Genomic DNA, 19,079 nt, shown 5'->3' on the forward strand with positions numbered 1-19,079 from the left:
TCAGAAGCACGTACCGCAACATGAGCTAATGGTGACTCTTCATTAACACTATTACGTAACTCGAGAAGAGCATAATTGATATCAACAGCCAGTATGGTAACTGTACGTGACATTATCATCTGACTATTCAAGTTAACTTTGTCAGCCAGTAGACGCATTTTAGCTTTGGGACCAGAACTGCTGCCACGGAAATCTGGAGGGAGCCTTGGCTCCTCAAACAAATTCATGGTTGTGCAACTTACAATAATATCATATTCTTTGTCAGATATCACAGCATGCAAGAAATCAATCTGCACAGAATATATTGAGAAAATAATTTAATATAAATAATTTATAATTCCAAGTTCAAGCTTCCCTGGAAGACAATGATTAATATAAAATTGTGTTTATTCCATCTTTGGTCTCAGATAGTAAGGCAATCCTTATAAGATAAGAAGGTTTGTAAGTATGGTCATCCATAGTCTAGCAATACAAGAGGCAAAAACAGCAAACAAACTTACTTTGTTCAAAGTCTAGGTTCTTGACACCGAAAGCAAATATAAAGTACGTCAAAAATATAGCGAATAAGTAAACTCGTACCTTAACCTCAACTGAAACTGTTGGGACTTTTTTAAAAACATCTCTTAGGCTGCGCCGGACAAAGATGTCCAGTCCCTGGCCTTCACGTATCATTGGTTTACCAATTGAACCATTTATGCCCACTGACATATTTAGGCCAAGAATCTTTACAAAAAGAACAATAGAAACAATCAGCAGGCTAGAGTGTTCATTCCGCACGTCAAAATACAAGTGTTCCATATATATGTACCTTCGCATGAAGAACATCTACACGTACAGCACTTGGGTCTTTCTCCGGACACCCATGCCAACTTATATCATTTGATACCTCCAGCTGACCAAGGTCAAGTTGAATGTAACTGCAGGAAATGGAAGTGTGTTGAGATTTTACCAAGATTGAGAGAAAAGGTTAAGTAACCCTTCTGGAGGTTCAGCAAAAATAGTAACATGTTGCAGACCTCATGCAAAAGTAGTCAAGTTGAATGTACCTTCTGGAGGTTAAGTAATCTATTTTGATGGCAACCTTCTAGCAATAATGATATAGCTAGAAGGTGTCAAAAGCACTAGAGAGCCATGAAAACTTAAGTATCATCCTAAACTTAATAAGTATTTGTTAGCATAGCACATATTAGGAATTACCACAAAATATTACTTACTCTTTGCTAAGAGAATCTCTAGGGACAACAATTATTGGAGTGTCTAATGAAAGGTCCAGTTTCAGCGCAGTAGCACCATCCATTTCATCTTTCTGGATTAGCCACTCAAATCCTCCAACTTTGTCAACAAGTTTAATGACTTCTTCAGTATGAGGAGTGGCAAGTCCCATGAAGTACGCTGTGACCTGAAAACCATTTCATTGGGTAGTTCCACAATAAAATGATGTCCAAAAAAAATGAGCATTTGAATAAACTTCGTTTCCATTATAAATCAATTCGGTACGAGGAAGATTCAGTGATCATGCTACCTCTTGAACAAATCTGTAGAGGAATACAATACGAACAGCCGATAGTTTACCAGTTAAGCTATAATCATATCCTTCATAGTCGTCATCTCCAGCACTGTAGGAACTGAATTTGAACTGCAGAGTAGAACAAGACTAAGCAAATGACAACCACATCCAACAAGAACAAACATTATCACAGGAACAGGAATAAAACCGTCAAAATTTTATAAATTCTATTCAATACCTTGATGAGAGACTCAACACCAGGATCACGTATGTCACAGAGCCAACTCCAACAGTTTCCAGATTCCAACGACTTGTCACAGAGTTTGAAATTTCCCAGAGTCCCTTCTATCGAAAGAGAGCTCGGGTGAACCTTGAAAAAATAAACAAATTTAGCCAAAGCTGATTCTCTATGATTAAACATTTAAACTACAATTAACTTTTTACAAAAGTGCCATGAACAAATTTGGTTTTGTTTAACTACTGGATAGGGCAAAGATTAAGAGAAAAGTAAAAAACAAAATCAAATACATCAAATAAGATGCCTTAGGTCAATATATCTTACCTTAATGTCCAACACAAATCGTTCCTGCACAAACATCGCAAGCTGAGAACCATCCTCCTTGTTAAGAAACACAGTCACATTATCAACATTCATGTTCAGGTAAAACACAACACGTTCCTTGCCATATCCAAGTAAGCCTTCAATGCGTCCACTTTCATCATTTGTTTCTTTCTCACTATCAGATTTCTCAGATGCCGAATTGTTGGCGTCTTTAGCATTTTCAATGTATGATGCCGTGCTCAAGTCAAATCCAAAACCAATTAGAGCAACTAAAGTTGGTCTGCTACAAAAGAACTCCAGTTTTGACATGCGAATGCTCATCTGGAATTAATTTCAAACAGAACTTAATAAAGCTGATAAGAAATATTTGCCGCACTAAGATGTCCTCCCATGGTCTTAAATTACATACCTGTGTGTCGATTCCATTATAATCGTGGGAACTGGAGCTCCTCGTCAAGAAAACAACTGATACAAAATCAGAAAATTCCCCACCCTGCACCTCATAGAAGACCTCATCGCAAAGAACTTTTCCCTGAGTTGTATCTTTTTCATGAACTATTCCTTCAGCATCCTCAAGTCCCACATGTTCATCGGAGTCCATCATCATGCTGCATTGAATCATATCCATATCCGGAGTACCTGGTTCTGTAGGAGACAGAAACTCTGGCAAAGCATCAGTGTAGGCATCTTCATCATCTGCATGTCCTACAGGCATCTCCTTGTCAAAAGAATCCCATGTTTCTAATGATTCTTGAATGTCTTCGTTCTTCAGAACAGAGTACGCCAAATACTGAGCACTTCCTGACTGCTGCTGCTGAAGTTCATCTTTGATTTTCAGAGAGTGCAACTTTGTCCTAACAGTTAAACCACTCTCGGAACTTATCACGTGCACCTGCAAAGCAAACACAATTCTACATCTATTAAACTAGTCTTTTGTGTAAATTTTACACAAGGAAATGAAAACAGCTTAGAAAAAATAACAAGGCATATAGGAAGGGGAACCCTCTAAGTTGACGAAAGGCAAAGGAAAACTTGAAAGATGAGGCTCCTAAGATATCAACATGATTTAGAAAACAATCCGCTGAGAAATTTATCATTAACTAATCCTTAGTCAACAATATTGTGGCTCTATTGGTAGTTTCCATCTCATCATCAACAGCTTAGGCAAGATTAATGAAATTATATAATGTTAACCAAAATCCTAATATCATGAGGTTATATTGTCTAAGTTTCACACAACCAGCAGGCCTTTTCCTTTTCCCCTTCTCTCCTTGGCACCCACGGCCCAAAACACACGCATATAACTCACTACCTCAAAACTTAATGAAATGAAATGTCCAACAAACACAAACCTTTCCTCCGGAAGCAAGAACCTTAAGAAGCAGAACCTCTTCAACCTGCTCATCACATTCAACTTTTATCTGCGGGATATATAGAATTTATAAAGTCAGGTAAAAACGAGGAGCTGCTTTCACAGAACCTATGAATGTTCCTAATCAATAAGGCATGGCATGCAAATAGCCCGCATATAAAAATATGTTGAAACAGCTAACCTTTCCATACAAGTACAAATTCGTCTCAACCAAAGCACCAGTAATAACTAGATCAGCAGCTTTCATATTCCTGGTCTGAGGTTCATGGAAGTCACCATCACTCGTTTGACCAAGTATATCCCCCGACAGAGGTGCCTACAAAAGGAAAAGATATTAACCAAACCAATGCATTAAGAAAACCTAGAGAAAAGAAGAGAGGAGATTTTATAGACATACAGAAGCTTGATAGGTGGCTTGGACCAAACCTCTCAGCCAAGCTGCCTTCTCCTCCCCCTGAAATTCTATGATCCAAGTGCTAGAAGATTCCAGGGCCTGAATAATGCATAAGATTTATCAGATAAACAGAAGGTTGTAAAGCAATATATGCGAGCTGGCTTTTTCTCCAGTATAACATCGAAACAACTTCAATAGAAGTATGATCCAGAGAATCATATCACTATCATTCATCTTTTTGTTCAGGTAGGAAGTCGTTCCAAGATTTAGCAAGCATAACCAATTTACCAAGAGAGTATATTTTATTCCCTGGACAACTTACATATTTTTCAGTTCTAATATGAATCCAATTACAATAAATCAGCTTAGCGTACCTTTTTAAGATCTGTTCCCCTTATACCGACAGCAAGACAGTATGGGGAACCACCAACATTTGCAGGTGGAACCTCGAACACTTGCCTACCAGCCATGCTGCACATTTAAGTTTATACTTTAAATGTCGTTTTGTAACATATGCAAAAGTCTCTGTAGTAGAAAAGAGGGCTTGAAAAAACAAAAGAAAAAAGGAAAAAAAAAAGAGAGAGAGAGAAAGCACGTTAAAAAAAATAGCACAAACCATAAATAACGTTGATAATCAAGTGACTTCTCTGATTCCAATGTATACAGATATAAACCAGATAGAACAAGGCGACAAGATTGCCAAGTAGCAATAGAGTTGCCAATTCCCTGAAAAAGCAAATTCATAAAATCAAAGGTAGTACAAATAAACCAAGCTTGCAAAGTACATATATATCATAATGCATACCTTCCAAACTAATATTCTAGCATCACTAGCAAGATCTGCAGGACTCCAAGGTTGGATTCCATCTGGGATATGATCAACAGGAGCTTGACTGTAGGTTTTCATAGCACCATACAAGATGTCGAACAATTGCATGATCCTCATATATCTTGTTGGCGAGAAATGAACACCAATATTTGGCACTTGGATGGAAATTCTAGTGGATGGGTAACTTGGGTGAGGTACTTTGATCTTTAACAAGAAATAGACCCGTGTCAAGTAGAAATGCCTTACTGTAGCAATTGACTCTTAAAAATGATATATTAACGCAAAGGTAATACCTGATCAACAATAACTGCCATTCCACACCTATCAATAAGGGAATAAACATTGTCCGCTTTCTCTAGAATGGGAGACAAAATTGGCTGATTAGTGAAATCTTCCATGAGTAAACTGCATCCTTGGTTGTCAGATCCACAGTCTGTAAAGAAAGCAGCAATATCTCTTCCCGAAATGCAGAACCGGGAATATAAGTTTTGCCTTTGCTCCTCAGACCGAGTATCCTGCAATTGTACAAGAAATATAAGAAAACAGAAAGGAAACACTGGTAGACTCGAAGGGCTAGTCTGGAAACTTTTTTTTTTTTTGAATGAACGTTATATTTATTCAAAGCAGAAAAAAACTTTTTACAACGTATGTAACCTGAAGCTAAAAGTTCAACAGTTTTAAGAGTGAAAAAGACACCCCACTACAGAAACAGCAGTTAGTCTGGAAACTTACCATGGTGGTTAACGTGAAATTACCAAAATCCAATAGGAAATGGCTACTGCACTTGGACGATCCTGAAGCTCTCAAAGGAATTCTCACCTTCGGAGCATCAAGATCAATGTCGAGAGCAAATCTGAGAAACCAAAGGCAAAACATAAGGAGAGCCGGTGAAAATTATGCTACTTTGAAAAATGATTAAATAATTAATCTAATTTTCAACAGATTACGAAGACAAAATCTATAGTACCACGGAACACACATTCCACTTTAGTGGCTACCAAAAGGTCCAACTCTGAACATATGGACAAAGATAAAAGAAGGACATATAAAGTCCAGTTTAACTGTTCTAACCTGCTTTGCTCCTCCAATACTATTTGAAGTTGCTCTTGAGCCCGTCGAGTCACTTCCTCTAGTTTCATCTGAAATTAACAGTAAATATAAAATTAAATTAGCCGATAAGTATGCAGGAAAATAAACGTACATTAAAATGAATGATCAACCTCAAAAGGATTATACATGTCTTATTTTCACCAATACAATATAAATAAGCAAAAAAAAATATGTAAGAAATAGGGTAGAAGTGGGAAAATTGCTGCTGATCATTAATACCAATACCTGAAGTACAGCAGCAGTTTCCAGTGCAACAGTAGGGCTAACTGCATTACTTCGCTTCACAAACTCCAATACACGATCATAACTTTCAGTCCAGATCTGCAAATAAGTAAAACCTCCAATATACTTAAGGCAGTGGTACCAGGTAGAAAGACAAAACAACAAATAAAATAGGGGGCAAGGTGGAAGTATTATGGGAAAAAAATACCAAGACAGAACAAAAAGAAATAACATAAAAGCATCGAACTAAGTCAACTCAAATATTATAAAAGATAAAAAAAATTGGGTACGTAATTCAGACATCTTTGGCGTCAAAATTAGACAAGATTGAAGAAACAACTCTTCCTATCCCCAAGTACCAAGTTATCTAATCCGAAAAGAAAACAAATTATCTGTTCTGAAGGGAGTGTTAGTAATCCCTTGGTGGCAGCTGGATTTGGTAAAAATAAAAATTTCGTCGTTGGTTAAACTTTCATCATACTTACAACTGAATTCCGAACTTAAAAAAAAAACATAGGACCATGGGAGTTTCAAGTAAATTCTTAATTTCCAAGAAAATTTAAAAACCTACTCCCTCCATAATTCCCAAAAGGGAAGCAACCAGCATACATGAGATTTAAATTCATAAAACTCTTTCTAAGGCCCCATGACAATTGACAATCCCCAATTTTCAGGAATCCATGCACTTTATTCAATACCACCAACTAAATATTAGATATATGCTGCTATACTCTGGACATATCTTACAGTTATGCGACTATTAGGCAGATGATATATGTCCATGTTTCAAGAGCATACAATATATGAAGAGATTACCGTAGCATGACAAGGGGATATTGTGGCTGATAGCCTCCAATCAATGTTCTCTCCAATAGGTGCGTTCACAAAACTAGCCATCAAGGCATTTGTCTTTCTCTCACTGGATACACTCTGCAAAGCCAGCATGAAACAGAGAGGGGAGGGGGGAGGTCAAACTTCATTTTATACGCAGGAATATAGAATATTATCCAAGAGATTGTTGACCCTGGTAATAAGGTGGAAACTGAAAACAAACCTGCGCTAGGGAACCTTCTGGTGCAGATAAGCCATAGAACCTCAGTGATACATCACACTGAGTACTTCGATATCTGAACTTGGTCGTCACATCGAGCTGCTCAAACCTACCACACAGCACCTCAGTCTGATTTATATCAACAATCCTAGCCGCACCTTGACCAATTGATACCGTTACAAGAAAGTGAGTCATATTCTGCATGTCTTTTCCTGAATACAAACTCATCTCTTCATCTGGCTGATGACTCAGTAACTTATTTATGGACTTCCACTCTTCTTTAGTCAATCCTTCCTCCGTCAATTTTGATCCATCAGCCACACTATCGACGTCAGGATCATCTTCAGCTTCTGTCCGCCTGCATGGATACGGTAGCCACAAAGTTCAGAAAACTAAATGGTTTCCACCAGTGATTCTGCATTCATGGCTACGACAGGAAACAAAAACTGAATAGCCAAAAAAGCAAGACATATATCTTTACAAAGAATCAGCAAACCCCACTGACCATTTGAATGAGAACCAGCCACCCTTTTTCAGCTTTCTCTGCTCAGCTGCTTCTTTTGACTTTACAGATTCTACCTTTGCATGTGCAAGCAACCTATGTTGGCAATACAACATAATACACGATAAGATAGATCGAAGGAGAAAAAAGCACATAGGCAGAACAGTGACTTTGAGAATCATAATGAAAATGGAAAGTAAGAATAGGAGAGCTTGAACTTCTTATGAGCCAAAGTGGTATGATATAAGTAGCATTTTAATTGTTCTCAACGATATAACTGACGAAGAGACTGGAACACAATTACAGACGCAGCCAATCATAAAAGGGCAGTACCAAACAACCACAACAGCACATAGAAGCGAGCCTAATAGCCCCTACAGCCAGCGACTACGACATAGGCAATAGCAAACTTAACCACTAAGAAAATGTAAGGCAGATTCTTCAGAGTGGAATCTACTTCAGTATAACAGAAACTTGAGTACTTAACCATGGTCATTTGAACTTCTCAAATAAATCCAGAGATCAAGCGTCAGCGGAATGGAATTCCAATGGTATGCATCACAGGGTGGGATTTGATCATGTTAAGAAACCACATGCTTTTCAATCAAAATGTTGGCATATGATTATTACCTCCATAAAAGAATCACTTTGGAATCAAGGTCCTTTTCGATTTCTCTCATCTCTGGGTAATTAGCATCTGATGACTGCTGCAGAAAATTGGCATACAGCTGAATATAGCGCCGACGTAACTGGCAAAGATGGTGGATGCTATCCCAAGAAAATCGATAACTGAAATGGGGTGAATAAATGCAAAAATCAGATCAAACTAGAAAATTATTCGACAGATCAAGTGCAGTCATACATTACCGGAAGATGCTCAAAACTATTCAGACTAAAAACCAAATAGCTCTGACAAATAAATGCTGTTTCTTCTTCTATTATGTCAGTGAAATCATACATGAGAGAGTAAAATGAAACAAACATGTACCATAATCTCTTTTGTTGCAAACTAGCTTGAGCAGCAAACCGCCACCACAAACGTGGAGCCTCTGAAACAGGAACCATGGGCCTTAAATGTGAAATCTCTATATATGTTTTGTATCTGGAAACAACTTCAACCAGCTTTATCCAATCATGATATTGCTCCTGTTAAGAAAAAGGGCAAAGAAAAAATACAAGAGAGTTAAGTCCAGCACCTCAAGAAAAAACGAACTTGCTAAGCAGATGCAATATTATTCTCTAATGAGTCTCACGAAGCTGGAATACAGAAAGATATCAGAACCCACAGGAAAAAGGTACTGTTAACTCTGGGAAAAAAGGTTGTGGCTCTAAGTCTGAAGCAGAACTTAAAGATTATGAAGATGTTTGGCTGTTTGCTTTTGAGCAGATGAAAAGGGGATTATATAATCCAATATTGTAATGTTCTGTAAGTGTAGTTTTCCACTGTTGTGATCTTTGCAACATTTGTGTTATATATAAAACGAAACACTTATGAGGAAAACCTAGAAAAAAATGGGGAACACATCCCCCAAAAAAAATAAACCAACTATATCAAGTACAGAAAGTGGTACCTCTGTGATAGTCACGTTAACATCATTAAGGATAACTGATGCCCTTTCAAATGGAATCTCCGGATTATTTCTCTCCTGGTTGCCTAACCGGTGATATTTAAGAGATCCATTGATAGGGGACAATNTAAAGCACATAGGCAGAACAGTGACTTTGAGAATCATAATGAAAATGGAAAGTAAGAATAGGAGAGCTTGAACTTCTTCTGAGCCAAAGTGGTATGATTAAACTAGCATTTTAATTGTTCTCAACTATATAACTGACGAAGAGACTGGAACACAATTACAGACGCAGCCAATCATAAAAGGGCAGTACCAAACAACCACAACAGCACATAGAAGCGAGCCTAATAGCCCCTACAGCCAGCGACTACGACATAGGCAATAGCAAACTTAACCACTAAGAAAATGTAAGGCAGATTCTTCAGAGTGGAATCTACTTCAGTATAACAGAAACTTGAGTACTTAACCATGGTCATTTGAACTTCTCAAATAAATCCAGAGATCAAGCGTCAGCGGAATGGAATTCCAATGGTATGCATCACAGGGTGGGATTTGATCATGTTAAGAAACCACATGCTTTTCAATCAAAATGTTGGCATATGATTATTACCTCCATAAAAGAATCACTTTGGAATCAAGGTCCTTTTCGATTTCTCTCATCTCTGGGTAATTAGCATCTGATGACTGCTGCAGAAAATTGGCATACAGCTGAATATAGCGCCGACGTAACTGGCAAAGATGGTGGATGCTATCCCAAGAAAATCGATAACTGAAATGGGGTGAATAAATGCAAAAATCAGATCAAACTAGAAAATTATTCGACAGATCAAGTGCAGTCATACATTACCGGAAGATGCTCAAAACTATTCAGACTAAAAACCAAATAGCTCTGACAAATAAATGCTGTTTCTTCTTCTATTATGTCAGTGAAATCATACATGAGAGAGTAAAATGAAACAAACATGTACCATAATCTCTTTTGTTGCAAACTAGCTTGAGCAGCAAACCGCCACCACAAACGTGGAGCCTCTGAAACAGGAACCATGGGCCTTAAATGTGAAATCTCTATATATGTTTTGTATCTGGAAACAACTTCAACCAGCTTTATCCAATCATGATATTGCTCCTGTTAAGAAAAAGGGCAAAGAAAAAATACAAGAGAGTTAAGTCCAGCACCTCAAGAAAAAACGAACTTGCTAAGCAGATGCAATATTATTCTCTAATGAGTCTCACGAAGCTGGAATACAGAAAGATATCAGAACCCACAGGAAAAAGGTACTGTTAACTCTGGGAAAAAAGGTTGTGGCTCTAAGTCTGAAGCAGAACTTAAAGATTATGAAGATGTTTGGCTGTTTGCTTTTGAGCAGATGAAAAGGGGATTATATAATCCAATATTGTAATGTTCTGTAAGTGTAGTTTTCCACTGTTGTGATCTTTGCAACATTTGTGTTATATATAAAACGAAACACTTATGAGGAAAACCTAGAAAAAAATGGGGAACACATCCCCCAAAAAAAATAAACCAACTATATCAAGTACAGAAAGTGGTACCTCTGTGATAGTCACGTTAACATCATTAAGGATAACTGATGCCCTTTCAAATGGAATCTCCGGATTATTTCTCTCCTGGTTGCCTAACCGGTGATATTTAAGAGATCCATTGATAGGGGACAATAAATAGTGACGATTTAAGGCCCATTTCGACTTTATTTTTTGCTCCGTCTGCGCCTTTATGCCATCTTCAAACATCTGAAGGAAGGCAGTCAAATTTATATACAAAACACTAAAAAATCATTTCATTTGACTAATAACCAGGCCAAAAATACAACGTAATCACCAAGAAAAAATTATGTATGAACAAACCTCAACCCATTCTGCAGGAGTAATATCATCCCACTGCTTCTCTATTTCCCAGGGAAAGCTATTAGAATCATGATACAGAGCAAGTCTTTCAAGCTGCAATGACTGTTACAGATACCATGTGTAGCAAAAAAAAAATTTGATTCAAGTCAATAAGTCGCATCATCATCATTCATAACACTCCATCGACAGACCTCGTAACAAATTACATTTCAGTTGAAATCTCAGCATATCGTGAATTAGCTTAAACTATAACTAGCATTCAAAACGAAGACAGCAAAAGAAAAGGGAAACAATAACTAACTGAAGACAAACAAAAATACAAATTAGGGTATCAGAGCCTGGAAGTGTTTCTTAAACTGCTACGTCACTTTATCCATGTAGTTTTATGGCAGGAAAAAAACACAAAAAAAAAAACAAAAAAAATCCTTTTATAACTCAACCAATGTTTTATTGTATTTGAGACCTCTGGGAGAAGAGTCCTTGAACTTAAATGAAAAAGACCACAAAATGAGTTATCTTCGAAGTCGGAAGATATTTTAAGGAAAGGGAAGACTAGATTTGTATTCCAATTATAAACCGCAAGAGAACTCAAACGTCAAACCATAGCTGTTTATAGTCCAAACACACATACTTTGAAACACTATGTTTTTCTCAACTTTCAACTACTTCAGCCAATTGAGAAAAGAAAGGAAAGAAATCAAAAGTTCACCTTACGAAGTTTATCCAAAGCGCCACTTGTGTCAAAGGTCTCATTTCCTTCTTCATCCATTGTAACAGCTGCGAGCTTGGCCAAGGTGATGCCCGCAGCAAAGGGGTGCCCTGGATTACTAGAGCATATAGTTGAAATAAGAAAAAATCTATCAAGCCATCTCCAATAAACACCAACAACAAAGATACTTAAAGTGAAAAGAGAAACAAAAAGGCAAAACAGCCACAAACCTGGTAGAATCCTCGTATCTAATATGTACATTGCTGATGGAAACTTTCAGATTACCAATAATAGTAGCAATAATCGAACCTATCCATGAATTTCCTGGTGGAGGCTGAAAAGAACCAACCAAAAAAGAGCTATAAGTTATAACATTGCTTAGCGTAAGAGAGTTTTGTTATCTAGTAGTTAGCAAGGTCTGCATATATCCTTCGTAAACGATTATAAGGTATCCTCTAATCTGATTAGAAATACCCCCTAAATAGAAAATTAAAACATAACAAAAAATTAAGTTATCAAGTTTAGAGACATACACTTCCCAGCTTCGATTTTGCCCTTGCGTCAAGAGTTGCTGTTTCTGCTTCCTATACACATGAGAATGATAACTCAGAATAACATCAACCTTTATCTTGTTGATGAAAATGAAAATCTAAGTCTCATGTAACGATTACATATAGAAGCATCCATGAAACTGCATCAGCCAGAAAAATTAAGTACCTCAATCTGCTGAAGCTTGGTTTCTAGAAGCTTTTCCCTGTCTTCCTCCTAGTATGTAATTAGTGTAAGCAAATTCAGTACCAACCAAAGTAAAAAGCTTAAAAGTGAGACAAGTAAACATACTTAACAATTCCAACACAATACCTTAAGTGTTCGGTCATCAGGGGCAGGATAAGCAAGGACGAAGACACGGTCGATTAGAACAATGACTGGCTCTTTCCCCAAACTTTTCCAAGGGACCTGAAAAAAGGTTTGTATAAGCCACTTTCAAATTTTACATTCGATACCTAGCCATATTACAAGAGTTTCCTGATAAAAGCAGCGTTTGCTGCACTAAATCGAAGTCCAAGTTCAGAAATGAGGGTATCAGCCAACTTGCAATCTCCATGACATTTGACTTCGTATCAAAAGCTTCAATATATGCAACACATAGAATGATATGCATATCTATTTCATTTTTAACGTCAGCACATTATCTAACTAAACATGTAACTTTGTACCTCAGAAGTCATAAACAGTGACCTAAAATTTTCCACTCTGATCACTGTTACCACCAACATGTTCGTTATAATCTAAACTGAAATTGATTTCCAGCACTTCCGTTTTACATCATTAAATGAGAGCATCACACATGAAAACAGTTCTGGTTATGTAAGCACTTAAGATGTTTTTCTTCTCTCGAAATCCCCAAATGACCCTTACATATATCAGGATTAGTATGTGAGACGCTGCAAGTAACTATGGCAAGGATTACCAATCCAACATAAATTTCTCCACAGCTCAAGTAGGCAAACATTTGAGAAAGAAGAAACATGCTTTATCTGTCAAGCGTACAGAACAGGAACAGTGGTCTGGAGGAAAATCATCAAAATTTCCAACAAGAGAGAAAAAAACAATAGCAACCTTCAAAGTGATGGTTCCAACAAAACCGGATTTGACAGCTACCGGAAGTTTCAGTGAATTCAAAGCCTCTGCCTTTAATTTCAAATCTTTAAGAACAACATCACCTAAAAAGCAAGAAAACCCAACATCAAAAACAACAACTGACTAGACAGCCAAGGGATTACATCTCTACATAAATCATAAGCAGTCTTTGCACACAAGAATTTTCAATACGCCCTAGATATCTATATAACAAATTTAAACCAAAAATAAAAGAAAAAAAAAACAACCTTTCCAGACACTAATTCTCAGAGCCTCTGTCGAGAGTCCATGCACATATTCACCCAAATACCTCCGAAGCAGATGCAGTACCTGAATACCGAGTCGCAATTAATAGATACTCAATTCAATCAATTAAGGTGGACACAAAACTAATTAACAAGTTAGAAAAACAAACTCTGACCTAAGAGCAAAGATTTCCTGCACAACATAATCACTATAATTGCAAAAGAGTATCCAATTAACCATCCAAGTCACTAACTTAGAAAGTCCCTTCAAAAGTCTCTCATTTCTATTCTAATTGTTAATGCACTATTCAACTACTAGCAGTAACAGCTACTACCATTACTTCTCTCACAGAAGCTAATAAAACCCCATTTCCGCTATCGACATGTACATAACCATAGATAATTCCAAACACATTCCCATACGAAGAGTCAAGCTAATCAATCACACCCAGCATCACAACACCGAACTTACACCCAAACGCATCATAACTTCTAAAACTAAACTCGTCGCAAATCCCCAAAAAAAAAAAAAAAAAATAACAAGAATGAGACGGAAGGCTTACATGAGCTTCGAACATGGCGGCGAAAAGAAATTAAGCTAGGAGATGGGAAAAAAATTGGAAAGGTTTCAAGTTTGATTGAGAAAATCGAGGATCATCGAGATCCGAGAAACGAACCGACTCAACATGAAAAAGAGGGAAGCACGATCTCAAAATTCCAAATCGAACAAAGGTTCTTCAAATCCCAGAGATCGATCTACCGAGAGAGAGAGGGAGAGAGGATAGAAGAAGCAAGAGACTCGAGAAGGAGAGAGAGAGAGACGGTTTGTGAGAAAATGAAGAAGAAGGACTCAGAGAGAGAGGGATGAGTTTTCAGGTAATATACGTGCCGGTCCTAAGCTCTTTTGTATTTTGTATTTTCCGGTCAATATACATTTTTTTATATTTTAATTTAATTTTAAATTTACTAGTTCAAATGACAGTACTTTTATTTTCTTTCTAGTCCCAAAGATTTCTTTAAAATCTCACAATTCTCCATAAACTTTTTATATTTTCAAAATCGTCAAGATGTTTTTTTTTTTTTGTTAAAAAGAATCGTCAAGATTTTTGAACCACATAATAATAACGAATTGTTTTTGTTCATGATTGTTATTACTTGGGTGTGTTCACATATATATCCACTTTGAAACAAAATAACAAAAAATGATTGTAAGATTCCTAGATATTTTGTTAGACGAAATAAATGCTACTACGATTCGTTTCAATATATCCTAGTTATGGGGTCTCAAAGTTTAAACTTCATTGACAATTTGACGTCGATCATGCAAGAAAATGCATGGATCCAATAATTATGAATTGAGCATATAACTCTCTTTATCTATAATTTTTATATGTCGTTTGCAATTGTAGGAACCTCGGTTCTCATGGTAAGGACATATCTTTTAGAGCTGAAGAATACTATGATATAAGATTATAATTAAAAATAAAGATTTTGTTATAAATGCCGCTTTCGAAATAACTTTTTTCAAAAATATTCTTTGTTGAATATTTTTTCATTTTTGCTCTCTTTCACAAAATTACAATATGATAAATTAATTTTTAGAATTTTATAGGTTTGAGTTCACTATTTCACATTTAAAGTATAGTTTTAAGGGAGTATAGTTTAGGATTTAGAATTTAATAAGTTTATCTATTAAAAGGGGGTATTTTTGAAAATAGACACCGTGAATGAATATTTTTGAAAAAAAAAAAGACATAGAAAAGACCCTTAAAATAGCAAATTGAATTAGATTTCGATTAATATTTCTATCTCTATGTAATTTCTTATGTTTCATTTGTTTTTACTATATAAAATCTTATTATATTACTAACTCTTCACTTTTTCGTGTATCTTATTATATAAAATCATTACACAAATATTTGTTTCACCGGGAAAATAAACACAACAAAATTATATAAAATAGAGTAATGCCATCTAATATGTTATCCATCACATAAATCCCAAAAATATTCTCTTACGTTGTAGCTCAAGGCAGTTCCTACTGTATAAGGTACTTTTTAAATTTAAATACGTCACATTCTTATGGTTTTGTTGTGTTCAATTGGGTTCAAATTGTGCCTGCTTTTGAGAAGTTTTTGTAAAACATTAAATCGTCATCAAAATCTTGATGAAATTTGTGTGTCTGATGAGATTGTATAACCTTGTGTCATGTAACTGATGGATTGAATGTGTGTTGAAAAAGATCAAACTAATTCCGAATACGAATGAGCAGGAAGCTTGATATGTATATTAGACATTCAAATTTATTTAAACTTTCGAATTTTTATAAATTTTGCATACTTAACATTTAAAATTTTAAAAAGTTAAATTTATAAAATGTTTAAATATCAATGATATTTACACTTTTGTGAAGTTTCAACAATTAGAAATATTTAAACGTTATAAGAAGTTTATACACTTCAACTTTATAAGAAGCGTCAATCTTATAAAGTGTTACATTAAATGGTTACAATCTTAATATATATCATACTAACTCAATCTAATCCTAATAATATAAAACAATAAATATTAAAAATTCAGATGATATTAATAAATGAAGAAAAAGTTTGTCTCATAGTGTACCGTGAGTTCAAATATTATGAGATGGGATTATATGACGGGACATGTTTGAATCGATATTAATATAAAATTAAAGTATCATTCATTCGGTGCTACACGGATAAAACATCATTTCATTAATTTGTTAACAGTATCAATATTAGAGTAATAGATGTATCTAATTAAGTTGTTTAAATTAATATTATGTAAAAAAAACAAATTGACACTAAACAATTTAAATCATAGAACTAACAATCAAAATACAATTCTATTATTTTAAACACTAAACAAAAATAACAAACCATACAAATTAAAAAAAATAATAATAATAATTTTTCAGTTACAAACAACTTGTTATGCGGTTTACTGCATATAAAATCTAGTAGCTTTTCTTTTTTTTTTTGAACAACCATATTCTTATATTAAAAACTAGCTCGACGATTCAAATACAAGAGGAGACAGATGAAGAGCACTCTTAGCCAGAGCATCTGCAATCTGGTTCCTGGGAATAAAATTAAAGGTACAGATAGTGAAATTACGAGATAGATCGAGGATATCGTGGAGAATCCCGTGAAGTTCCTTCGATTGTAGCTTCAAACTCAATGCCTTGACTAAACGCTGTGAGTCTGAGGCTACCGAGATGTGGGTGAAACCCGAAGCAATTGCAACTTCTACCGCGGTAAGAGTTGCTAAAGCTTCGACCATCAGGGGGAGGCGACGTGGAGAGCCAGATCTAAACCTTGTTGCAGAGTCTGATCCCCGCGATCTTTGAAAACCCAGCCCAGACCCGCCTTTGGTCTGGAGATCCATGAGGCATCGGTAAGGCAAGTAATCAAGTTCTCTCGATCTTGTATCTGCCATGAAGGGAGAACCGTGATAGTACTTGGTAATTTAGCTTTTTTTCCCCCTTGTGCCAATTGCCATTCTTTTGCTCTAGTGATTGCCAGTTGAATAGCTTCTTCCGCCTGTACTTGCTCCTTATTAAAGATCAATTTGTTTCGTGTAGTCCAAAGCGTCCAGAAGATCCATGGCGATAATGGTCCTCCTCTGATTCCCGTAGGTGGTAAGCATATCAATTGATTGGTCATAGCAAGGCCTTCGGAAGTAGAGGTTACTAGATGTGGAGAGAAGTTTGTGCTGAAAGGAGCCAAGTTACATAGTCTGATTGCGAATGGACAAGTAAAGAACAGGTGCAGTTCAGTTTCAGTTGCATTGCAGTCTGGACATTTGAGGTCCTCCGACACATTTATGCGGGTAAGGTTAGCTCCTTTTGGAATAGCCTGTTGTATGATCTTCCACAGTAACATTTTTGTTTTCTGAGAGGAACAAAAATGTTAGCTCCTACTGGAATAACCTGCTGTATGATCTTCCACAGTAACATTTGAGGTCAGTCGCCAAATGTTTGAGTGCCAATTGAACATGGGAGGAACAGCGGGGCTATTGAGGGAAGTTTGGGATACAGCTTATGACTGACTTATGTAGTAGCCTGATTTAGTGGTATAGATTCCATCCTGGGACGGGAGCCAAGCCCATTTGTCAGTTGCACCCTGTTTACTAGGTTTTAGTTTGAGAATCTCTGACTCATAAGTAGGAAGTACCCGCCTGATGCGTTCTAAATCCCAGGAAACCGAGTCAGGGTTGAGGAGAATTATGAAATAGCTGAATTATGAAATAACATAATCAATACGACAACAATAATTTTAAACGTGATCTAAACGGTTTTTTCTTAAAATGCCAAAAACTACTTTTTAAGAACACTCGTAGCCACCAAAAATTGATATTTTTGAAATGGAGTGATTAAAGCTCCTAAATAGAATGACAAGGTAGTTATATTATTTGTAGGATGCATTCTCAAAAATATCGTGTATAAACTGTGTAAAAAAAAATGCTTGGTTGCATTATTTAATCTCTCAAGATTTAGCAAAGTATGAAAAACAAGTTGGAAAATCTTGACCGGCCTACAGAATCGTCAATCTCAAGATAATGTTTATAATCGAAAGACCGTCCTTGATCTTAAGTTTTGGATACTTACTATGTATGTGGATAACTAAAATAGTTATTTTTATGGCTCTTTTCACATACATTTTCTTCTAATTTTTCTCATAAGTCGCTCCAAATGATGCTTGTAATAAAACACATACAAAATGAGGAAGAGGTAATTAACATGAATAGATAAAAATTCCAAACACTTAAGGTACACAACAATGATTTCAAAGTAATACAAAGGTTATAGATATATATCATAGAAATTTGAACTTAGATTTGTGTATCGAACTTTTTCACGTGACCGTCTTCTCAATAGTATACAATTATGCATTAAATTTAAAACATCTAAAAGCGCAAGTCGATTTATGCATTTGAATAAAATATATAATCTTCTTAATTAAATAGCACAAGACATTTAACAAACATAACCATGATTTAACGGATCGTATGTGTGGGATACAAGCCCAAAGAACTTAATATATTGAGCCAGAATTGCCCAAGGTCCAAAGCTTTCTTTTGACTAGCACTGAAAATAAATTTGGTTAAAAATAACACACTATGGCCATGATTATACATATGGTTACCTGGCCACATAATATACACTATACACTAATGCATATATACATGTATGTACACACAAAAACATATTAACATTGACATTAATAATAGTATAATACATTTTCCTCGACCAAGTTGCTTTTAAATTACGGGTACTCCATGTCCCTGATCTCGATCCACCTTCAATACCTATAATTATTTGCCAAATACTCCTTACAAACACTCTTCCTCAACTTCATATCGAATCTAAATTTCGGTTAAGCTATTATAATTCACAAGCCTCCAACTAAAGAGACGTGTTAATAAATACTATTTAGAATTGTAAAAATAACATACTTTTAAATACATATGAATATCAA

General features: G+C 35.8%; 1 protein-coding gene across 1 annotated transcript in view; it reads right to left on the reverse strand.

The window, feature by feature from the left end:
* LOC104777719 overlaps positions 1-14,485 on the reverse strand; it is a 32,846-nt gene extending 18,361 nt beyond the window's left edge. Inside the window, exons 1-33 of the mRNA XM_010502016.2 lie at positions 14,142-14,485; positions 13,582-13,663; positions 13,313-13,416; positions 12,554-12,649; positions 12,410-12,457; positions 12,226-12,276; positions 11,923-12,026; positions 11,693-11,810; positions 10,984-11,085; positions 10,672-10,869; positions 10,089-10,246; positions 9,731-9,889; positions 7,553-7,645; positions 7,051-7,405; positions 6,813-6,926; positions 6,000-6,095; positions 5,736-5,803; positions 5,397-5,517; positions 4,958-5,179; positions 4,641-4,868; positions 4,452-4,561; positions 4,210-4,306; positions 3,839-3,934; positions 3,623-3,757; positions 3,422-3,490; positions 2,479-2,961; positions 2,070-2,390; positions 1,746-1,877; positions 1,523-1,636; positions 1,215-1,399; positions 809-917; positions 580-723; positions 15-290 (exon numbers count right to left, since the gene is read on the reverse strand). Of these exons, the coding sequence (XP_010500318.2) occupies positions 15-290; positions 580-723; positions 809-917; positions 1,215-1,399; positions 1,523-1,636; positions 1,746-1,877; positions 2,070-2,390; positions 2,479-2,961; positions 3,422-3,490; positions 3,623-3,757; positions 3,839-3,934; positions 4,210-4,306; positions 4,452-4,561; positions 4,641-4,868; positions 4,958-5,179; positions 5,397-5,517; positions 5,736-5,803; positions 6,000-6,095; positions 6,813-6,926; positions 7,051-7,405; positions 7,553-7,645; positions 9,731-9,889; positions 10,089-10,246; positions 10,672-10,869; positions 10,984-11,085; positions 11,693-11,810; positions 11,923-12,026; positions 12,226-12,276; positions 12,410-12,457; positions 12,554-12,649; positions 13,313-13,416; positions 13,582-13,663; positions 14,142-14,156 (4,803 nt within the window). The 5' untranslated portion in view covers positions 14,157-14,485. The remainder of the gene's footprint in view (positions 1-14; positions 291-579; positions 724-808; positions 918-1,214; positions 1,400-1,522; positions 1,637-1,745; positions 1,878-2,069; positions 2,391-2,478; positions 2,962-3,421; positions 3,491-3,622; positions 3,758-3,838; positions 3,935-4,209; positions 4,307-4,451; positions 4,562-4,640; positions 4,869-4,957; positions 5,180-5,396; positions 5,518-5,735; positions 5,804-5,999; positions 6,096-6,812; positions 6,927-7,050; positions 7,406-7,552; positions 7,646-9,730; positions 9,890-10,088; positions 10,247-10,671; positions 10,870-10,983; positions 11,086-11,692; positions 11,811-11,922; positions 12,027-12,225; positions 12,277-12,409; positions 12,458-12,553; positions 12,650-13,312; positions 13,417-13,581; positions 13,664-14,141) is intronic.

Source organism: Camelina sativa, chromosome 3 (assembly GCF_000633955.1).
Source record: "Camelina sativa cultivar DH55 chromosome 3, Cs, whole genome shotgun sequence".
In the NCBI taxonomy this organism is placed as follows: domain Eukaryota; kingdom Viridiplantae; phylum Streptophyta; class Magnoliopsida; order Brassicales; family Brassicaceae; genus Camelina; species Camelina sativa.